This window comes from Pelophylax lessonae, assembly GCF_965119305.1.
Source record: "Pelophylax lessonae genome assembly, chromosome: 3".
Taxonomy (NCBI): Eukaryota; Metazoa; Chordata; class Amphibia; order Anura; family Ranidae; genus Pelophylax; species Pelophylax lessonae.
Window position 1 is genome coordinate 518,588,344 of NC_138770.1, and position 20,772 is coordinate 518,609,115.

Sequence of the window (20,772 nt, forward strand, 5' to 3'; positions counted from 1 at the left end):
GGGGACGGGATCTCACCACACCCTGGCCTGCTGTAAGGGGGAATCTATATGGGTGACCTGGTCCCCCATATAGATCCCCCCTTTACAGCAGGCCAGGGTGAGGTCCCCCATATTGATCCCTCCTTACAGCAGGCCAAGGTGAGGTGAGGTGAGGTCCCGTCCCCCATATAGATCTCCCCCCTTACAGCAGAACAGGGTGAGGTGAGATCGGGACCCTGGCCTGCTGTAGGGGGGGGTCTATATGGGGGACCCCAGAGTGACCTAACCTCACCCTGACCTACTGTAGGGGGGGGATCTATATGGGGGACCTCACCTCACCCTGGCCTACTGTAAGGGGATCTATATGGGGGATCATGTCCCCCATATAGATCCCCCTTTACAGCAGGCCAGGGTGAGGTGAGGTCCCGTCCCCCATTTAGATCTCCCCCTTACAGCAGGCCAGGTTCCCCATAAAATAGATCCCCTTTACATAGTCTTCTCAGTGTTCTCACACAGTCAGTCAGACAGTCAGTCACTAGACTAGTACAGCCAGTACTATTCCAGTCCTACCTTTTTTTCACCTGTGTCCCGACTCCCGATCACAGGCTAGATTTTCCTCCTGCAGGCTGCAGCACCACAGTAACCACTGGCTCTCTGGCCTCTCACCTGCCGGCTTCTTCTGCTGCTGCGGCTGCCTGGCCTGGTGGTTCTCTCCCGCGCTGCGCTGGGCGGCCACTGCACGGGTTAGTCCCTCCCCCAGACAGTCCCTCTCCACACCGCACGCCTGGCCTGTCTCCCCCCCCCCCCCCCCACCACTCCACAGTGGGCGACGCCGGCTCCGGCTTGATCGGATTCGGCCGGGAGCCAAGCTGCACAGCCAGCAGTGAGAGTGAGCCAGGGGCAGAGAGAGCTGCGAGTGCGAGCGGAAGGACATGCCCGAAACTGGAGAAATAGTCCCTGACAGCGAAGTGGTACTAGCGGAGGGTGTGCCGAACCCTCGAGACTGACCCACCGAACCCCTGGGGTTCGATCGAACCCAGGTTAAGAACCACTGTGCTAAACCTTTTGCAGCCTGGTGGGTGGGTTGTGATTAAACCGTGGAATTCAAAAGAATGCAATCCTACAATTAAAGCAAGCATTCTGAATAGGTGAAACACACATCAAATTCATACAAGGTAAAGTGGTTATTTTAGTCACTTTTTGTCATCTTTTAATAAAGATACTTACCAGTTCAGGGATCCAGCGCTGTCTTCACCTGGACCAGTTCTTCACCGGTCTTCTGGTCCCCGGTGCGGCCATGTTGACTTTGGGAAGCCAGCTGTAAATCCCTGTGGGAGGGAGGGAAGGTGAACAGAAGTGGGAGCAGCTACCTGCTCCCCCCCCCCCCTTTCTTCTTTTTAGTTTTCATTATAGGCAGAGGAGGGGGGAAGAGCAGAACTTCAGTTTTTCAGTGAAGTTCCACATTAAGACCCTTCAAATTTTGTGGATCCCTACAAAAGGTTGGTATCAGATGGCTGATTATTTCTATCAGCAGAAATCAGATGATGGGTGCCTATGATTTAATTGCTGTAGACAGCACTACAGCTGGCAGCATTCTTTTCTTCAAGGAGCATATTAGCTTATTAGGCCCCATTCACACTTGTGAACAAGGCCATTTGTGATCACCTTTGGGAGGCTCAGACAGTCTACATCCAGAGCCAATCATCTGCAAGAAATCGCTGAATAAACGATCGCCTGTAAAAGGCAGTGAATAGATGCAGGTGCGTTCAGGCTCCCAATTCTTTCACCCAAACTTATTTGTAGGGACCACTGCTAAGCCTCCCATGGATGATCACAGGATGACCTAGTCATGTTTCCTGTGTTAATCCCCAATTAGGCTTTTAATGCATATCTAAACCCAAGAACAGAAAATGTACATATTGCAGCTTAGATGTTGTGGCTGCATTAGTTTTCATTTTTCAGGCTAATAACATTTTTAGCAAGTACAGAATATTCCTGTGGTCATACCTTGCCAGAAATGCAGTGTTCTTTTGTCCTCTCCTCCAAGCTGATCTTGAAAGCAAAACCAATATTATCATCCATCTGTAACTATGTTTAAAGTCCAGCCTGGGTGACCACAATGGCTCCCTCCATTAATACAGTTGTTTAAATGAGCATAGCCACTCAGGGACAGGAAATGTGCTTATTCACAAGATTTCCATGTGAAAGTAATGCAAGCACAACAGAAGCTGGATTCCCAGTCCAGCTTCAAGTGGCAGCAAGGGCACACAGCAAGGGACAGCTTTTTATGTGTAGCACACAGTTATACTGCTGGGATGATCTTAATTGATATGCTGTGATTTTAATATAATGGATGATATGCAATTACCTTATATTTTGTTTCATTTTTAGTTTTTTAAATATATTTTTCATTTGCTGAAAGTTTATTTTACAGCTGGAGGAAGTTTTTTATAATTCGGGTACAAAGTGTCTTGGGTTATACTATTTTTCTATTTTTGGGCAGATGATGCTTGTTAAGGGCCCAGCCAGGTTTTACTTTATGTATACATTAAATTCAGCACACTCGTAGTTTTTTTTCCCTCTATTTATTCTGGGTTTGAGTTTTTTGTAAACGGTTCTTGCATATGGTTTTGTAAAACCAAATGCAATAAAGTCCTTTTCAAACCACACCCCCTCCAGCAGTTCTCCGCCACAATGGAAAATTTCTTGCTAACCTCTTGAGGTAAGCAAGATTCCTGTATTTTGGAACTGATGGAGGATGTGTTTGCTAGCTTAGTTATGTTTCTGGAGGAGTCATGCCTAATTCCCTCTCCCAGTCCCTAATAATATAGTAAGGAATTGTTTGAGGCTATCTCCAAAAGCAATTTCTAGGACGTGGAGAGTAACTTATTGTCTGGATCTCTGGAGGCACAGAAGGTGTCGAAAAAAGTTAGACATCACCGATCTCTGCTTTTTATCAAAGCTATTAAGAAAAGTTTGGATTTGGGTATGTTTTTAGTCATCCATAATGGACCTACCCCATTCCTTCCTAAAAGCAGAAAGAACCTTCTTAAAACTTGAAATGCCTAATTTCTGTTTTAACTCCCCAGGTGTTGAAAAACACTAGTTCTTCCCCAAGCACAAACCAGAGGAAGTCTGTATTTGCGAGGCTTTATTTTGCCAGTCACTGATCTCTAATGTTGCTTGTGTCAGGGATGAAATTGAGTCTGCTAGGCCTTTATGCTCCTTGGGTACTCCAGGGGCATGGGCCAAATCCAGGCACACTACTATATTCTTTAGAGGAACCCACAGTTTTTACTTTGAGCATACAGGTCCCAGTTCAGTCATTACTGCATTGGCCTGATGGTACAAACAGAGCTATGGAAGACCCAAGCATTCTTTCTCTTTAGTCCTACATAACAGGTTAAAGCCTGTGGAAATGTTCTACTTTTCTCCCCACACAAACCTAATAAATTCCCGATTTACAATGTTGTAACTAAAACCTGGGCACTTGAATGTTTAGCAATTGCAAAACATTAATGTTTAAACTCTAATATTTAGAAAATTGAGTAAAGAAAAAAAATAACTTTAGTGATTGTCCTCTTTAAAATATTTATCATACCTAGCCACGTAAAGTGTAACTTATCCCATTGTTTCAGATAGTCTCTAATACTTTGTAAAACTGGTGGGACGTTAACCTTGAAGAAATCCCGTATCCCAATAGTCAACCTACTTCCCAGATAAGTAATGGGGTGTCTTGCCACATAAAAGGAAAGGACGCCTCCTTAGACTCATGGTCTGATTTTGTCACATTGATAGGGAGAATCACAAACTTGCCCATATTGATTTTAAAATTGGCAAGGTCTTAGAATCTCTCAAATTTTTCTCTGGAAATTAGGGAAGGTCTTGAAGCGATTAGTAAACTGTCAACTTTCGCTGTCAGTATGGTATAAAGTGCAGAGATCTAGGCCTGCATTTTCTTCCCCAAACTCAATCTATTCAAGATTGAACATTTAGTCAGTCAATGCTTTCTCTGTATCGGAGGACACAGTCACACAAGAGGTGCAATGTACAACCAACCAATTAATAAGAGAGATGGCTTTTTGAGAGTTCTCTGCCTTTTTTTTTTTTTTTTTCTTGCCTGGGACAAAACCTACTGGGTGTTTGAGTATTCTTGCTGATAAATAGGTTTTACTTCTATGCACCAAATCTTTGCAAAGGATCTTAAAGTGGAGTTCCACCCTAAAATTTATCTTTGGTCCATCTTCTTGCTCCGGGTCACCTAAAAAACAAATGGATAATCGCAATTTTTTTTTTTTTTTTACTTGTTTTAGAAGATAATATACTTACCTTCCTCTTCCTCCTTCGGCGGCCACGGCGAGTAGTCACTTTCTGGCTTGCAATGATTCCTGGGAGCCGAACGTCTTCGCTCCCAGGGATCATTGCGCCTGCACCGGCCCTGATGTCAGTTCTGGCGCAAGCACATCATACCTTGCTAAACAGCTTCTGGGCGTGCCCAGAAGCTGTGTAGGGATGACGCTGCAGCCCCGGAAGTGACGGCGGGCCGGTGAGGTGCATTGTGGGACAGAAGAGGACGCAGAAGAGGATCGCGCTGGCTTCAGCTGCCCACACCTGAGATGCCAGCGCTGGACAATACATGTTCAAGGTAAGTATTTCTTCTAAAAGGTAAGTGCAACCCGGGACAGTTCAAAGGCTATCCATTGTGGAATACACTAGCCCTGACTGTCCCGGGGGTATTTTTATGTATTTTTTTTTTTGTTTTAGGTGGAACTCTGCTTTAATGTCCAAATTTAGCAAAGAAATTGAGCTGCAACTCTGACACCATAAAGGGTCTTTCTCTGTCGCTCGTTGACAGACGCAGACTTCTTGATTAATATCAGTAGGGATATACTGCCCCCTACAGGAGTAGGACACTAGGCAGGAAAAACTTCTGGCCACACCTATGGGCAGTCCCAGGGGGGTATATCCTCTCTCCCTGCTATAGGATGTCAGTTTTTTTCTGCCTAGTCAGGAGTAAGGATCGAGTTGCGATCGCTTCTACCGGTGCAGTTCTTCCCTTCCAATATGCGACTGTACCCGAATCGCCTAATGGCTCTGTTGGGGGCAGTGCAGCACTGGATGCAAGGGGCGCCCATAGAGGGTGCCTATCTTCACGTTCCCATTTACGCAGGACACCAGCGGTATCTGCGCTTTGCGGTGGGAGCGGACCATTATCATTTTGTGGCGTTACCCTTTGGTCTCGCCTCTGCTTTCCGGGTCTTCACAAAAGTTTGGGCCCCAGTCCTGGCGTTGTTGCGGCAGCGGGGCATATCAGTCCTGGGCTACCTGGATGACCTCCTCTTCTGTGCGGAGTCTCCGCAGGCTCAGTGTCATACGCAGACTCTCCAAAAGGAGATTCTTCTCAAATGGAACTGGAATTCCAATTCCCTGGACAATCGGATCCGGCTGAGCGAGTGGACCAGGTAGTTTCTGGTTTGGGGGCCTCGGTCTCCGATGCTCAGTCAGGGGAAGCCCTTTTTTCCGAAAGTATCCAGGTTATCGATAAATGTGTTTGAACTGAAAGCGATCAGGTTTTGCCTGGTTCACCGGACCGAGCATCTTCAGGGCTGCTCGGTTCGGATTCAGTCGGACAATGCCATGGCCGTGGCCTATGTCAATCATCAAGGGGACACCAAGAGTGTTCTGGCGGCCGTGAAAGTGGCCGGCAGGTTTTGGGTGGAACAGTTTGTTCCGGCTCTTTCTGCAGTTTACGTTCTGGGTGTGGAAAATTGACAGGCGGACTTTCTCAGCCGTCAGACCCTGGATCAAGGGGAATGGCCTCTTCAGACAGAGGTGTTTCACCAGTTGTGCCTTCATTGGGGCACCCCGGACGTGGATCTGTTGGCATCTCGGCGCAACAGAAAGGTGCAGAGGGTTGTACCCCACGCCCGCGATCCTCTTGCGGACGCCGCAAACACACTGAATACTCTGTGGGGGCAGTACCAGCTGCTGTATGCCTTTCCTCCTCTCAAGTTGTCACCGAAACTTCTTCACAGGATAGAGGCGGAGGGAATTCCAGTCATCCTTGTGACTCCGGATTGGCCTCATCGGACCTGATATGCCGTCGTGGTCAGGCTGGTCGCAGATGCTCCTTGGCGACTTCCTCTCAGGGAGGATCTGCCGTCTCAGGGACTGATCGTCCATCCTGCTTTACGATCGCTGGCTTTGACGGCTTGGCTGTTGAGAGCCAGGTGCTGAAGGACAGGGGTTTGTCTGCTTCAGTTATCCCTACTCTGATTAAAGCGAGGAAAGCGACTTCCAGAAAGGTCTATCATCGCACATGGAAGTCTTATATCGTGTGGTGTGAATCCCTTAGGTTTCCTCCACGTTCTTACTCGGTGGCTCAGATATTGGCTTTTCTTCAATGGGGGGTTGAGCAGAAACTGACCTTGAGCACTATCAAGGGTCAGGTCTCAGCATTGGCAATCTTCTTCCAGAGGCCACTGGCTACTCATTCCTTGGTGCGGAGTTTCATCCAGGGGGTGCGGCACCTGGCTCCTCCGGTGTGCGCGCCCTTGCCGCCCTGGGATCTTAATTTGGTGTTGTCGGTTCTCCAGAAACCTCCCTTTGAAAATATCAGGGAGATTCCCTTGCTTACCTTATCCTAAAAGGTGGCCTTTTTGGTGGCCATCACTTCGGCACGCAGGGTGTCGGAACTGGCCGCGTTGTCCTGTCGTTCCCCATATCTGGTGGTTCATAGGGATAAGGTGGTTCTTCGTCCGAATCCATCCTTCCTTCCTAAGGTGGTTTCCGATTTTCCTTTGAATGAGGATATTGTATTGCCTTCCCTGTGTCCTAAGCCCCAGTCCTCCTCGGGAGTTTGCATTACACTCCTTGGATGTGGTTCGGGCGATCAGGGTGTACTTGGCTACTACTGACTCTTTTCGTAAGGCTGATTCACTTTTTGTGATCACGGATGGCCCTAGAAAGGGGTTGCCTGCGTCTGCCGCGACTATCTCCAGATGGATCAGACAGACGGTGGTACAGGCTTATTCTATTAAAGGTAAAGGTCAGGTTCCTCCGTTCCCTGTTAAGGCGCACTCCACTCGGGCGCTTAGTGCTTCCTGGGCCTTCCGCCATCAGGCGTCGGTGCTTCAGGTTTGCAAGGCAAAATTTTATAAAGTTGATGTGCTGGCATCAGCGGATGCCTCTTTTGGCCGCAAGGTTTTGCAGGCCACTATTTGAGGGGACCGTTGGTCTACCTCAGGGGTTTTTGTTTCTTTTTCAGTTAGGTCTCATCCCTTTGTTCGATGAGTCCTCGATTCTTCTGGTTGGCTCCGGTTGGGCCTTCTGGATTGGATTTTTATTTCTGTTATCCCACCCCTCATTTGTGGCACTGCTTTGGGACGTCCCTACTGATATTAATCAAGAAGTCTGCGTCTGTCAATGAGCGACAGAGAAAACTGGATTTTTGACTTACCGTAAAATCCTTTTCTCTTAAGCTCATTGACAGACGCAGGACCCGCCCCTCTATTTTGAGTTGGGTTGGGTTGAATTCTCTGACACTGCTTTGTTACATAACTGACATCCTATAGCAGGGAGAGAGAGGATATACCCCCTGGGACTGCCCATAGGTGTGGCCAGAACTTTTTCCTGCCTAGTGTCCTACTCCTGTAGGGGGCAGTATATCCCTACTGATATATTATATTGATATTAATCAAGAAGTCTGCGTCTGTCAATGAGCTTAAGAGAAAAGGATTTTACGGTAAGTAAAAAATCCAGTTTCTCTTACGTCCTCCGACAGTCGCCGCCTCCTCTAAGTCATCACTAGTGGGTATTGTCCACCTATCCGTAGGAATAGCTAGGCATATAGACTTAGTCAAAAGACAAAAGACATTGGCATGTACACACCCACGGGGGTTGTCCCATCTGGTCAATACCCCCCCTGCATCACCACTCCCAACTCAGTTTTAGTTTGCCTAGCATCAGGAATAGTTCAGGCTACCTTGTGCTGGGGCTTCAGTCTCAGCCTTCCTAAATCTTTTATTTGATTTTCTTTGAAAAATGTCAGTTTTTTTCTCTCACTTTACTAGCTGTTTATTTTGTCAGCTTTAGTGTTTATTCTTCGGATGAAGATGGATCATGCGGTGCTGGGATTTGGACTGGCCGCCCTGGTTCTCCAGGACACTGAGGGTCAGATGGACCCCCAGCCCGCCATCGAGCGTTCAGCTATGGTTCGCCCTGGCATTAAGAACGACCCATCCCTGTTCGCTGCAGGGCTGCAGCCGTGAGGTGGCTACCTCACAGGACTTGTCTGCAATACTGCAGCGTCATGTCCCTGGCTCACGGCACTCCCTGTCAGATGAGGACAGAGGTTTATCCATGCATAGAGGCTCCCCCACGCCATCGGGTACAGGTAAGTACTTTTCTGTGTGGGGCCTCTGTCTGGGGTGGCAGTCTGTGTTGCTGTGTGTCCCCATGTCTGTGCCTGTGTGACTCCCTGTGCGATCCCTGCGGGGTTCGCTTTGTGCAAATCTGTATGTTTTGTTACTGGGGGTCCCTGTCCCTGTGTCACCTTAGGTGCATGTTTGGGGGTACAGACTTGAGTGTTGTGCGGCGACCGCTGCGGGGGTATGTTCGCGCGGTCCGCCATGTTTTTTACTGCACGTGGATATGGCCCCTCTGGGGCGAGCATACAGATCGTTTTGGCGCCCTCCGCCGTCATTTTGTGGGCTGTAGAACGATCGGTTCGGCCGCATATCGGCGGCCATCTTGGTGTAGCCTCCAATGCATTTCCTATGGGCAGCCATTTTCCCTTAGGTCTGGCTTATAGCCAGCCCCTTCCAGCAGCATTTCCTTTTCCTCTCAGGCAGCAAGGACACAGGTAGCAACGATCTGCGGGCTCTGCAGTGCATCTCTCTCGGTCTTCTTCTGTATACTGCTTCTGGCTCAGTTTTCTTTCTCCTTTTGGGGGTCTTCATAGCTGTGACAGTAGCGGTGGGCTGCGCACTCCGCAGCGCTATTTAAGGGGACATTACATCATTTTTTGCACTGTAATTTTCTCTTGTCTTGAGCCATGGTTTCTCAGGAAAGCAAGTTTCCTCCAGCTTTAGTGGGGGGCCCCAGTTCTCCTGTGGCTCCGCTGCGACCTGATCTGGCTGCTGTGGTTGCGACTCTAGTGGCAAATATGGAAATGCTGATGTCTGAACGGGCTGCGAGAAAACGGCCCAGGTTGTCTCTCTCTTCTGATTCAGATGGGGATATCGCTGCTGCTGCTACAAGTGTGCCCTTTTCAGGGTCCCGCTCATCCTTGGACCCCCCTGGGTCTGAGGGGGGAGGCTGAAATTGAGGGTGTTGACACATCCTCCCCTGGGTCACCTGAAGAACGGGCGACCATGGATGAGTTGATTGTTTCTGTGAAGGAAACCTTGCATTTAGAGGATGAGCCCAATCCTCCGGGTGTTGTGTCCTCTTTTGGGACGCACAGGACCCGCAAGTCTGCGCAGGTTTTTCCCTGCCCAGCTGAATTTCATTACACTGTTAATGAAATGTGGCGCACGTTAAAACGTCCATTCGTGGTGCCTAGTCGGTTCAAATTGCTTTATCCTTTTGCGCCGGCTACGGAATCGCGATGGTGTGTGCCTCCACAGGTAGATCACACTGTGGCCGTGCTGAACAAGGCTACCTTGGTTCCTACGGAGGATACTCCGGTTTTCTGGGATCCCACGGACCGGCGGTTGGAGTCTCTAGCCCGCCATTCCTATACGGTGGCGGGTTCGTTGCTCAAACCAATTTTCGCGTCCGTTATGGTGGCTCATAGAAACATAGAATGTGTCGGCAGATAAGAACCATTTGGCCCATCTAGTCTGCCCAATATATCTGAATCCTATGAATAGTCCCTGGCCCTATCTTATATGAAGGATAGCCTTATGCCTATCCCATGCATGCTTAAACTCCTTCACTGTATTTGCAGCTACCACTTTGCAGGAAGGTTATTCCATGCATCCACTACTCTCTCAGTAAAGTAATACTTCCTCATATTACTTTTAAACCTTTGCCCCTCTAATTTAAAACTGTGTCCTCTTGTGGTAGTTTTTCTTCTTTTAAATATGCTCTCCTCCTTTACCGAGTTGATTCCCTTTATGTATTTAAAAGTTTCTATCATATCCCCTCTGTCTCTTCTTTCTTCCAAGCTATACATGTTAAGGTCATTTAACCTTTCCTGGTAAGTTTTTTTTCCTGCAATCCATGTACTAGTTTAGTAGCTCTTCTCTGAACTCTCTCTAGAGTATCTATATCCTTCTGGAGATATGGCCTCCAGTACTGCGCACAATACTCCAAGTGAGATCTCACCAGTGTTCTGTACAGCGGCATAGGCACTTCTCTCTTTCTACTGCTTATACCTCTCCCTATACATCCAAGCATTCTGCTGGCATTTCGTGCTGCTCTATTACATTGTCCTCCCACCTTTAAGTCTTCTGAAATAATTACTCCTAAATCCCTTTCCTCAGATACTGAGGTCAGGACTGTGTCAAATATTCTATATTCTGCCCTTGGGTTTTTACGCCCCAGGTGCATTATCTTGCACTTATCCACATTAAATTTCAGTTGCCAGAGTTCTGACCATTCTTCTAGTTTTCCTAAATCCTTTTCCATTTGGCGTTTCCCTCCAGGAACATCAACCCTGTTACATATCTTTGTGTCATCAGCAAAAAGACAAACCTTACCATCGAGGCCTTTTGCAATATCACTTATGAAGATATTAAACAAAATTGGTCCCAGTACAGATCCCTGAGGTACCCCACTGGTAACATGACCTTGTTCTGAATGTTCTCCATTGACTACAACCCTCTGTTGTCTGTCACTCAGCCACTGCCTAATCCACTCAACAATATGGGAGTCCATGCTCAATGACTGCAGTTTATTGATAAGTCTTCTATGTGGGACAGTGTCAAAAGCCTTACTAAAATCTAGATATGCAATGTCTACTGCACCTCCACAGTCTATTATTTTAGTCACCCAGTCAAAAAAATCTATAAGATTTGTTTGACATGATCTCCCTGAAGTAAACCCATGTTGTTTTTCATCTTGCAATCCATGGGATTTAAGATGTTCCACAATTCTATCCTTTAATAGGGTTTCCATTAATTTGCCTACTATTGATGTCAGACTCACTGGTCTATAGTTGCTCGATTCCTCCCTACTACCTTTCTTGTGAATGGGCACGACATTTGCCAATTTCCAATCTTCCGGGACGACTGTTACTAATGATTGGTTAAATAAATCTGTTAATGGTTTTGCCAGCTCACCACTAAGCTCTTTTAATAATTTTGGGTGTATCTCATCAGGACCCTGTGACTTATTTGTCTTCACTTTAGACAGCAATCTTAGAACGTCTTCCTCTGTAAAGCCACATGCATCAAACGATTCATTAGTCATCCTTTCAAGTGGAGGTCCTTTTCCTTCTTTTTCTTCTGTAAAAACTGAACAGAAGTATTCATTAAGGCAGTCGGCTAGCCCTTTATTCTCTTCTACATACCTTCCGTCCTTTGTTTTTAATTTAGTTATTCCTTGTTTTAATTTCCTTTTATCATTTATATATCTGAAGAATGTCTTATCCCCCTTTTTCATAGACTGAGCTAGTTTTTCTTCTGCCTGTGCTTTAGAAGTTCTTATAACTTGCTTGGCCTCTTTCTGCCTAATCTTGTAGATTTCCTTATCTTCATTGCTCTGGGTTTTTTTATAATTACAAAATGCTAGCTTTTTATTTTTAATGATTTGGGCCACTTCTGCTGAGTACCACAGTGGTCTCTTCCTTTTTTTGCTTTTACTGACAAGTCTAATGCAATTTTCTGTTGCCTTCAATAATGCACCTTTTAAGTAGTCCCATTTCCCCTGGACTCCATGTAATCCGTTTCCAGTCTGATAAGGACTCATTTATGACTAATTTCATTTTTGAAAAGTCTGTTTTTCTAAAATCTAAAACTTTTTTGTTTTTGTGTGGTGTGACTCTTTCACAGTTCTTATATTAAACCACACTGACTGGTGATCACTAGATCCCAAGGTTTCGCCTACAATGACATCATATACCGAATCCCCATTTGTGAATACCAAATCCAAAATGGCCTCCCTCCGGGTTGGCTCCTCAACCACTTGTTGCAGAGACAACCCCAGTAGGGAATTTAGAATATCTGTACTCCTGGTAGAACTTGCTATTTTGGTTTTCCAGTTTATATCTGGAAGATTGAAATCTCCCATAATGATAACTTCTCCTTTCATTGTCATTTTAGCTATTTCTTCAACTAGTAGATCTAGTTCTTTAACTTGACCAGGTGGTCTATATATCACACCTACACAAGTTACTGCATGATTAGCAAACTGCAACGTAACCCAAACTGACTCTGCTGGCCTCACCAACTTGTATTAGGTTAGATTTAATGCTATCTTTCACATACAGGGCCACTCCTCCTCCTTTCTTGCCTTCTCTGTCTCTTCTGTATAAAGAGTATCCTGGTATGGTTATGTCCCAGTCATTTCTTTCATTAAACCATGTCTCCGTAACAGCCACTAAATCTACATTCTCAGATGCCATTATTGATCCAAGTTCATTGATTTTTTTTACCTAAACTGCGAGCATTTGTAGACAGGACTCTGAGCTTATCATTTCTTAACCTCTGTGCTTCTGACCTGTTCTGGCATTGTTTCGGGGGGCAATTGGACTCTTGTATTTTCACTCTTCCCCCCCCCCCCCCTTCCTAGTTTAAATACTCTTTCGCAAATTCTTAGTTGTTCACTAAGTACATATATATACATATACATGTGAGATGATTACAGCCACACACACCTACACAGGTTGAACTGGATGGACTATTGTCTTTATTCAACCTCACCTACTATGTAACTATGTAATAGCTCAGGCGGTAACTGATTGGATCAAGGTGCTTAGAAGCAACCTAGTGTCTGATGACGTGCCGCCTGCCCGACTGGACATGGTGGATCAGATCCACCAAGGTGTCATGTATTTGTGTGATGCAGCCTTAAATGAGGCCCCCTTGGTGGCTCGCCTCTCGAGTGTCGCGGTTCTTAACCGGCGACTGATATGGCTGAAGAGCTGGTCGGCCGACCAGTCCTCACGGAAGACAGTTGCTGATTTTCCCTATGCTGGCTCTCTCCTTTTTGGCGAGGCGTTGGATACCCTGGTGAAAGGCGTCACGGGGGGCAAGAGCACTATGCTGCCCCAGAACCCGAAGAACAAGTCTTTCCGAGGCAAGCGGGGTTCTGCGCCTAGATCCAATCAGGGGTCCTTTCGGAACCAATCCAAGGGCAAGCCCTTCAAGGCCCAGAGCAACCAGAAGAAGCCCTGGGCGGGTAAGCAGAAGGCCGGCAACGCCGGCTCGGCGGGACACTCCGCCTCTGCCTGAAGGGGCGCCCTCACCCATTTCTGGGGTGGGGGGGACGCGGTTTCCTCCAACCTTGGCTGCTCCGGATACCAGACAGGTGAGTCCAGGAAATCGTTCGATCGGGATACAAGATCGAATTCCTTTCCAGGCCGGCGGACAGATTCTTTCCCTCCAATCTCCATCTGCTTCCGGGACATCTGCAGGATTTGCATCGGGCGGTGCAGGACCTGCTTGCTCAGGGAGTGATTGTCCCGGTGCCTCATCGGGACATGTTTCGGGGGTTTTATTCGAATCTGTTCACTGTGACCAGGAAGGAGGGCAAAGTGCGTCCTATTCTGGACCTGAAAGCGCTGAACCGCTTTGTGCGTGTTCGGAAGTTTCGAATGGAGTCTCTCCGTTCGGTTGTGGCCTCCTTGAGTCCGGGAGAATTCCTGGCTTCGATAGATCTGAAGGATGCGTACCTGCACATCCCCATTTTCGAGGGTCATCAGCGGTACCTTCGGTTTGCTATCGCAGAGGACCACTACCAGTTTGTGGCGTTACCTTTCGGTCTCGCTTCGGCTCCAAGGGTCTTCACCAAGGTGTTGGCACCGGTCCTGGGCCTGCTACGGGCCCAGGGCATTGCGGTCCTGGGGTACCTGGACGATCTGCTTCTGAGATCGAGGGCCAGCCAGGACCTTGTGCGCGACCTGTCCATCACGGTACAGACGCTCCAGGAGTTCGGATGGACCATCAACGTTCAGAAATCAGCGTTGTCTCCGTCGCTTCGCCTTCCCTACCTGGGAATGGTTCTGGACTCTGCTCAGGCAAAGGTGTTCTTGCCGGAGGACAAGCTCCGGACTTTGCGGGACGAACTCAGGTCCCTCAGGGACAATCCGTCCTCGTCACTCAGGACCTGCATGTGGGGCCTGGGGTTGATGGTGTCGGCCTTCGAGGCGATTCCCTTTGCCCAGTTCCACACGCGGGCTCTCCAGACGGAGATCCTGGCCAGGTGGGACAGACTTCCTCAGTCCTTGGATCTGGATGTCTCCTTGAGTCGCCAGACCAGATTGGCTCTTCTGTGATGGATCCAGTCCCCGGCGGTGGCGGAAGGCAAGTCCTTCCGCCCGGTGGTGTGGACAGTGGTTACCATGGACGCCAGCCTGTCGGGCTGGGGTGGAGTCCTGGGCAACCTGTCTGCCCAGGGCACTTGGTCGGAGGAGGAATCCTCCCTCCCGATAAATGTGCTGGAATTACGAGCGATAAAACTCTGTCTCTTCCAGTGGTCGGACCGTCTCCAGGGCCTGCCTGTTCGCGTACAGACGGACAATGCTACCGCGGTGGCTTACATCAACCACCAGGGGGGCACCAGGAGTGCTCGAGCAGCTCGGGAGGTGACCGATAACCTGTCTTGGGCCGAGACTCATGTCCCGGCGATTTCGGCAGTTTACATTCCGGGTGTGGAGAATTGGCAGGCAGACTATCTGAGCCGCCAGACCCTGGACCAGGGGGAATGGTCCCTACACCCGGAGGTCTTTCAGATGCTGTGTGCGAAGTGGGGATCCCCAGACGTGGATCTGTTCGCATCCCGGCTAAATCAAAAGGTGGAAAGGTTCGTGGCAAGAACGCGCGATCCGTTGGCGGCACCTTGGCATCAGTATCGTCTGATGTACGCCTTTCCTCCGATTCAGCTACTATCCCGGTTCCTTCGCAGATTGGTCTCGGAACCGCACATGGTGATTCTGGTGGCGCTGGACTGGCCTCGCCGGTCTTGGTACGCCGACGTTGTTCACCTGGCAGTGGCGCCCCCGTGGCGTCTGCCTCTGCGGGAAGATCTCCTGTCTCAGGGTCCGATCTTCCATCCTGCTTTTCAGTCGCTGGCTTTAACGGCCTGGCTGTTGAGACCCAGGTCTTGAAGGACAAGGGTCTATCTTCTGAGGTTATCCCTACCCTAATCAAGGCTAGGAAATCTTCCTCTGGTAAGATCTATTACCGTACCTGGAAAGCCTATTTCACCTGGTGTGAGTCCAGGGGGTTCTCCCCTCGCTCTTACTCTGTGTCGAATCTTGGCTTTCCTTCAGTCTGGAGTGGATCAGCGCCTGGCGTTGGCCACTATTAAGGGCCAGGTGTCAGCACTGGCGGTCCTTTTCCAACGCCCTGTGGCGTCTCACTCCTTGGTGCGCACATTCATTCAAGGTGTGTGACATTTGGCTCCTCCTAGGAAGGAGCCTTTACCTCCATGGGACTTGAACTTGGTCCTGTCCGCATTGCAGCGTGCTCCTTTTGAAAATATCAGGGAGATATCGTTGCCTCTGCTGTCGAAAAAGGTTGCTTTTCTTGTGGCGATCACTTCGGCTCGCAAAGTGTCGGCGCTGGCGGCGTTGTCCTGCCGCTCCCCTTACTTGATAATTCACAAGGATAAGGTGGTTTTGAGAACACCCCCGTCCTTTCTTCCCAAGGTGATCACTGAGTTCCACCTTAATGAGGAAATTGTCTTGCCTTCGCTTTGTACAAAGCCTAAGCATCCAAAGGAGATTGCTTTGCATTCCTTTGATGTTGTCAGGGCGATCAGGGTCTACCTGAAGTCTACGGAATCCTTTTGGAAGGCGGACTCTCTCTTTGTACTTCCTGAGGGACCTTGGAAGGGCATGGCTGCATCGGCAGCGACTATTGCCAAGTGGATCAGACAGACCATTGAGCAGGCCTATGCCTTGAAGGAACGGGTTCCGCCCTTCCCTGTTAAGGCGCACTCTACCAGGTCTTTGAGTACTTCCTGGGCCTGTTGGCATCGGGCCTCGGTGACCCAGGTGTGCAAGGCGGCGTCTTGGTCGTCGGTGCACACTTTTTCCAAGTTCTACAAAGTAGACGTTCTGGCATCAGCTGATGCTTCTTTTGGCCGCAAAGTTCTCAGTGCGGCAGTGCCATGATGGACTCTTGAATTTTTTTCTGGGTCCCTGGCTGTTGGCATTTGCTTTCCTGGGCTGTTGCTCCTGTTGAGCATTGTTTTTTTCTGTTGCCCAGTTGGTTCTTATGGTGCATGTAAGATTCCTTTCTCTGATGTGGGTACTGCATTGCCTTTTCTATGGTTGCGTCTCCCACCCCTCATGTCTATACTGCTTTGGGACATCCCACTAGTGATGACTTAGAGGAGGCGGCAACTGTCGGAGGACGTAAGAGAAAACGGAATTTTTGTAAAATCTTACCTGTAAAATTCCTTTCTCTGAGTCCTCCGACAGTCGCCGCCCCCGCCCCTCTTTTGGGGTTCTTATTACCTACTGCTATATTACCAAAACTGAGTTGGGAGTGGTGATGCAGGGAGGGTATTGACCAGATGGGACAGCCCCCGTGGGTGTGTACATGCTAATGTCTTTTGACTAAGTCTATATGCCTAGCTATTCCTACGGATAGGTGGACAATACCCACTAGTGATGACTTGGAGGAGGCGGCGACTGTCGGAGGACGTAAGAGAAACTGGATTTTTACAGGTAAGATTTTACAAAAATTCAGTTTTTCCCTTCTTTAGACACCATAAAGGATCTTTCCCTTCTTTAGACAAGACTACCATATGGGCTGCCAGAGTTCTGCCCTTCCCTATCGAAGATTTAAAATACAAAGCCCTATAAGTAGGAGGACATTAAAATATTTTAGAAAATACACCTTAGTAAAACCATCTTGGCCAGGACTAGGAGTAATTAAGAGTTCCCAAATTTTCACTAGGTGAAATAACCTGTCATAATTACTCTAAAGCCTGGCCCAGTAATTGGAGAAAGTTGAATTCAGTAGAAATCAGTTTATCCGACAACCATATTTTATTGTGTTCTGTTCCTAATTTCCAAACATTTACATTATACAATGAATAATAAAACACCAGAAAGTTGGAGATTTGTGTGTGCTTATAGATTTTCTCACCAGTTTGAGAATTTTATTTAAAAAAAAAAAAAAACACAGGGGCTCTCAATGTGTGCATTTATTTCTCTTACGTCCTCTGACAGTCGCCGCCCACTCATACAATCTGCACTTCTGGGTATTGGCCTTCTCCACAGGAGTAAGCTAGGCAGAAGATTGTTAGAATATACACAAAACTTTGCATAGACACACCTACAGGGGGCTGTCCCTCTGGTCCAATACCCCCGGCTAGCTGCATTCCCAATTCAGTTTGTTACTGCCTAGCATAGGAGTAGGCTGGCTTTCCCTGGCTGGGGCTTCAGTCTCAGCCTTTTTTTCTTCTTATTTTTTCTCTATAGAAAAGTGTTTTTTCTTTTAAAAAAAATATAGCTTTTTATTTTTTCTTAGTTGGACTTCGGAAGACTACAGCATTTGCGGAGCTGGGATTAGCACTGGTTATTCTAGAGCCTTATGGAATCCCAGCCTGCCATCGAGCGTTAGCAGGTTATGTGTACACCCGGGCCTCGCAAACGACCATGTCCCTGGCCTCAGGGACGAGCCTGCAAAGTGGCTATGTTCGCTGGGATGACTCAACTGCGGTACGCCGCGTGTTGCTAGCGTCCCCTTCGGCTGACTGCGCCACTGCCCAGAGTGGGAGGCTTCCTGTCAAAGAGCGGTATCCATGTTTTCGCTGGACCGGTGAGTACCATGCTACCCCTCTCTCTATGGCATTATCTGTCGGGGTGTGTATGTGGGGCCTTTGTTTATGGGGGTGGCAGTTCGGTGTGGGTTCTGTAATGTCCCCCTCATGTCTGTAAGTGCGGTCCCTGTGTGTCCCTTCCCGGTCCCTGCGGGGGCACTGCGGCGGTTCCACCGATGTATGGGGGGTTGCGGGGGTCTCATATGTCCCCGAGGTGCTTGCGCAACAATTTGTGGTACAGTACATGGTGTGTGTGTGTGTGGGGCCGCAATTGGCGCGAAACCAAGCGGCCGCCATTTTAGTTGTGACGGGCTCCATCTTTAGTGTGGGCACTATGTCCTTATGTGGACAGCGGCCATTTTCCCAGAGCTTCCCCATAGACTTGCATTGGCAACCATTTTTTTGTGGCTCAGGGATGTGTCTGCCTCTAGAGGCGTGAGGTTACTTCCTCTTTCTTCACATGCAGATCGATCAGCAAGTATAACACACTGTGGGGGGATTTTATTGCGTTTCCTGGCCTGGATTCCTGCTGGCATTCATTTTTTTTTCAGTTTCTCGGCTTTGTTAGGTTTTTTTAACTATGGGTTTTAATACTTCCAGCACCTTGGGGGTTTGGAAACCAAACAATGATGTGGGACTGGATCCCTGAATGATTTAACAAAAAAAAAAAGTAGAATTTTCTTTAATGTTTAGCCTGAAACTAATGTGAAAAAATCAACTTGATGTGTAACATTGTTGGGGTACCTTGATTACAAGTTTTGATTTGCATTTAAAAAAAGCAAAACCATACTAGTTGTAGTTGGCTTGTGTATATGTGTTTGTTTGTTTTGTTTGTTTTTTTCTTTTCATTTTTATATCCATGCAAAAAAAAAAAAAAAAAAAACCCTTATGTAAATAATTGCATAATATGAAGACCTTTTTCTATCTATTTTTATATGTATTATTATTTTTTTTTTTAACTTATGCTGGTATCTAATAAAGACTGGTAATTATGATTTCAGTAGTTTGATGAAGGGGGGTATGGGGATGTACTGGAATATCCATTTGGGAAATGAGTATTGCTGTGTTTGTAAAAACATTAATATAACGGAAGGTGTTTTTGTTTTTTATATGTCTATTTTAAATGTCCTGATCCCCAGTTTTGCCAGGAAAGGAGAGTAAATCCAAAATCTAAAAATGCCCATCAGTACAGAAATGGAAAGGTTTTCCTCGGGACAATACAATTACAAACGTACAGCGCTGTACGTTTGTACGCTGCTTCATCTAAAATAGAAAAATAGCTTTGGCTTTTAGATATACTTTAGAAACCCCTGTTTTTAACATGATTATTCTGACAGCCTAAAAATGTGCTGAATGTTTTTGACCATTCGTGTTAATTTCTTGTTAAAACTTTTATAATCCACTATATTGCAGGACAATGTCAACATTGATGACGCTGCTCGATGCTTGGTTGAAAATATTCTTCAAAATTTCAAGAACTTCCACGTAGAGGAAAATGATGACAACACTGTACAGCTTGAAAAGGAGCCTTTGACAGCTGAAAGTAAATCATTATGCTGCTAACCCTTAAAATACCATGAGAAGATAAACAGACTGCTGCAAAAAGCTGCTTCTACAGATGTCTTTACATCACCTCATGTACAACGTGTACAGCGATAACTGAGTTTACAGTGTGGGTCTACTATTTGTAAAAAATCAGTTTTCAGTGTTTATATTGTAAATAGCAAAATTCATGTATCATACCTGTCACGCATAGGCAGATGATTATATGACTAGGGATGTCTGTAAAATGCCACACTTGTTCTGTCTTTTATGTTGAACAGTAGAACAATGTATGTTGCTTTTTCTTTGACGTTTGTAAAACATGTATGTTTCCCTGTTACATGCTCCCCATGGGGTAAGATACCATACGTATGCATGTTTGTGCTGTTAATTGTACTACTATGTTTTGTTTGGTTCTGTTGATCTCAAACTCCTGGACAGACTAAATAGTGCAGTAAGATTTAGAAGCCCTGGTATTAGGGCTCTCGCACGTTCGTGTAATGTATCAGAACTTTTTGTAGAGTTTTGACTCTGGTCTTTTCGCCGCTTGGTGACTTGTGGGAGGTTTTAGGAAAATGCTGCCTTAACAGCTGTGTTTTTGAAGGTCCATAACCGCTCAAGTAGCATTTGAGAAGTATAACACGCGTACACAGTTGTCCATTCGTGCCTATCACTGAACATATTACCTTGCTGGCAGAACTTTGAAAATGTTGTGCAGTTGTCTCATGTATTTATGCCAAAAAGTATCTTCTTTATGTTAAATTTCCATTGTGGCTTACCTAACAGAACTTCAAGCAGTTAAAACACATTTTTTTTAAAATGTGCTTCCATTTTCTTATTTTCTTGGTCCAAGAATGTGCCTAAATGAATTAAACATTTTCTCCACCTGTCATTCTATTGTCAAGTGTCATGTTTTTAATTGCTTCAATGGCATGTTCTTAGTTATGGTTTAGGTTGCACTTACAAATATGTACAGTATTCTAGCACAATTTCAGGCTGTGTTCCCTTTTTACGTCCTTGTGGCCTCCACTAACTGTTTAATACTTTTTTTTTGTATGGCTTTTTCAGGCCAGTCATTTGATGCTGCAGGGTCTGATTTACCTATGCCCCTTCTCCAGACTGGGCAGTCGTTAGTGATGTAAATAAAGGGTGTCATTGTGATGACCAAATGTCCTCCGTCTCTTAGATTAAGTGAAGCTGGTCGATCATAAACCTAGAATACTTACAATATCTTTTAGCTAAGAAGGAATACTCTGGGTACGGATTAAAGGGGATATGGTGGCCAGAGCTTTTGTTAATAAGGTTTAA

At 46.8% G+C, this 20,772-nt stretch overlaps 1 protein-coding gene across 2 annotated transcripts in view; it reads left to right on the forward strand.

Moving 5' to 3' along the window:
* RAB32 (RAB32, member RAS oncogene family) overlaps positions 1-19,644 on the forward strand; it is a 168,529-nt gene extending 148,885 nt beyond the window's left edge. For both annotated transcript variants that reach the window (XM_082252538.1, XM_082252537.1), the window contains exon 3: positions 19,336-19,644. In XM_082252538.1, the coding sequence (XP_082108664.1) occupies positions 19,336-19,485 (150 nt within the window). In that variant the 3' untranslated portion in view covers positions 19,486-19,644. The remainder of the gene's footprint in view (positions 1-19,335) is intronic.
* Positions 19,645-20,772: the final 1,128 nt, after the last annotated feature.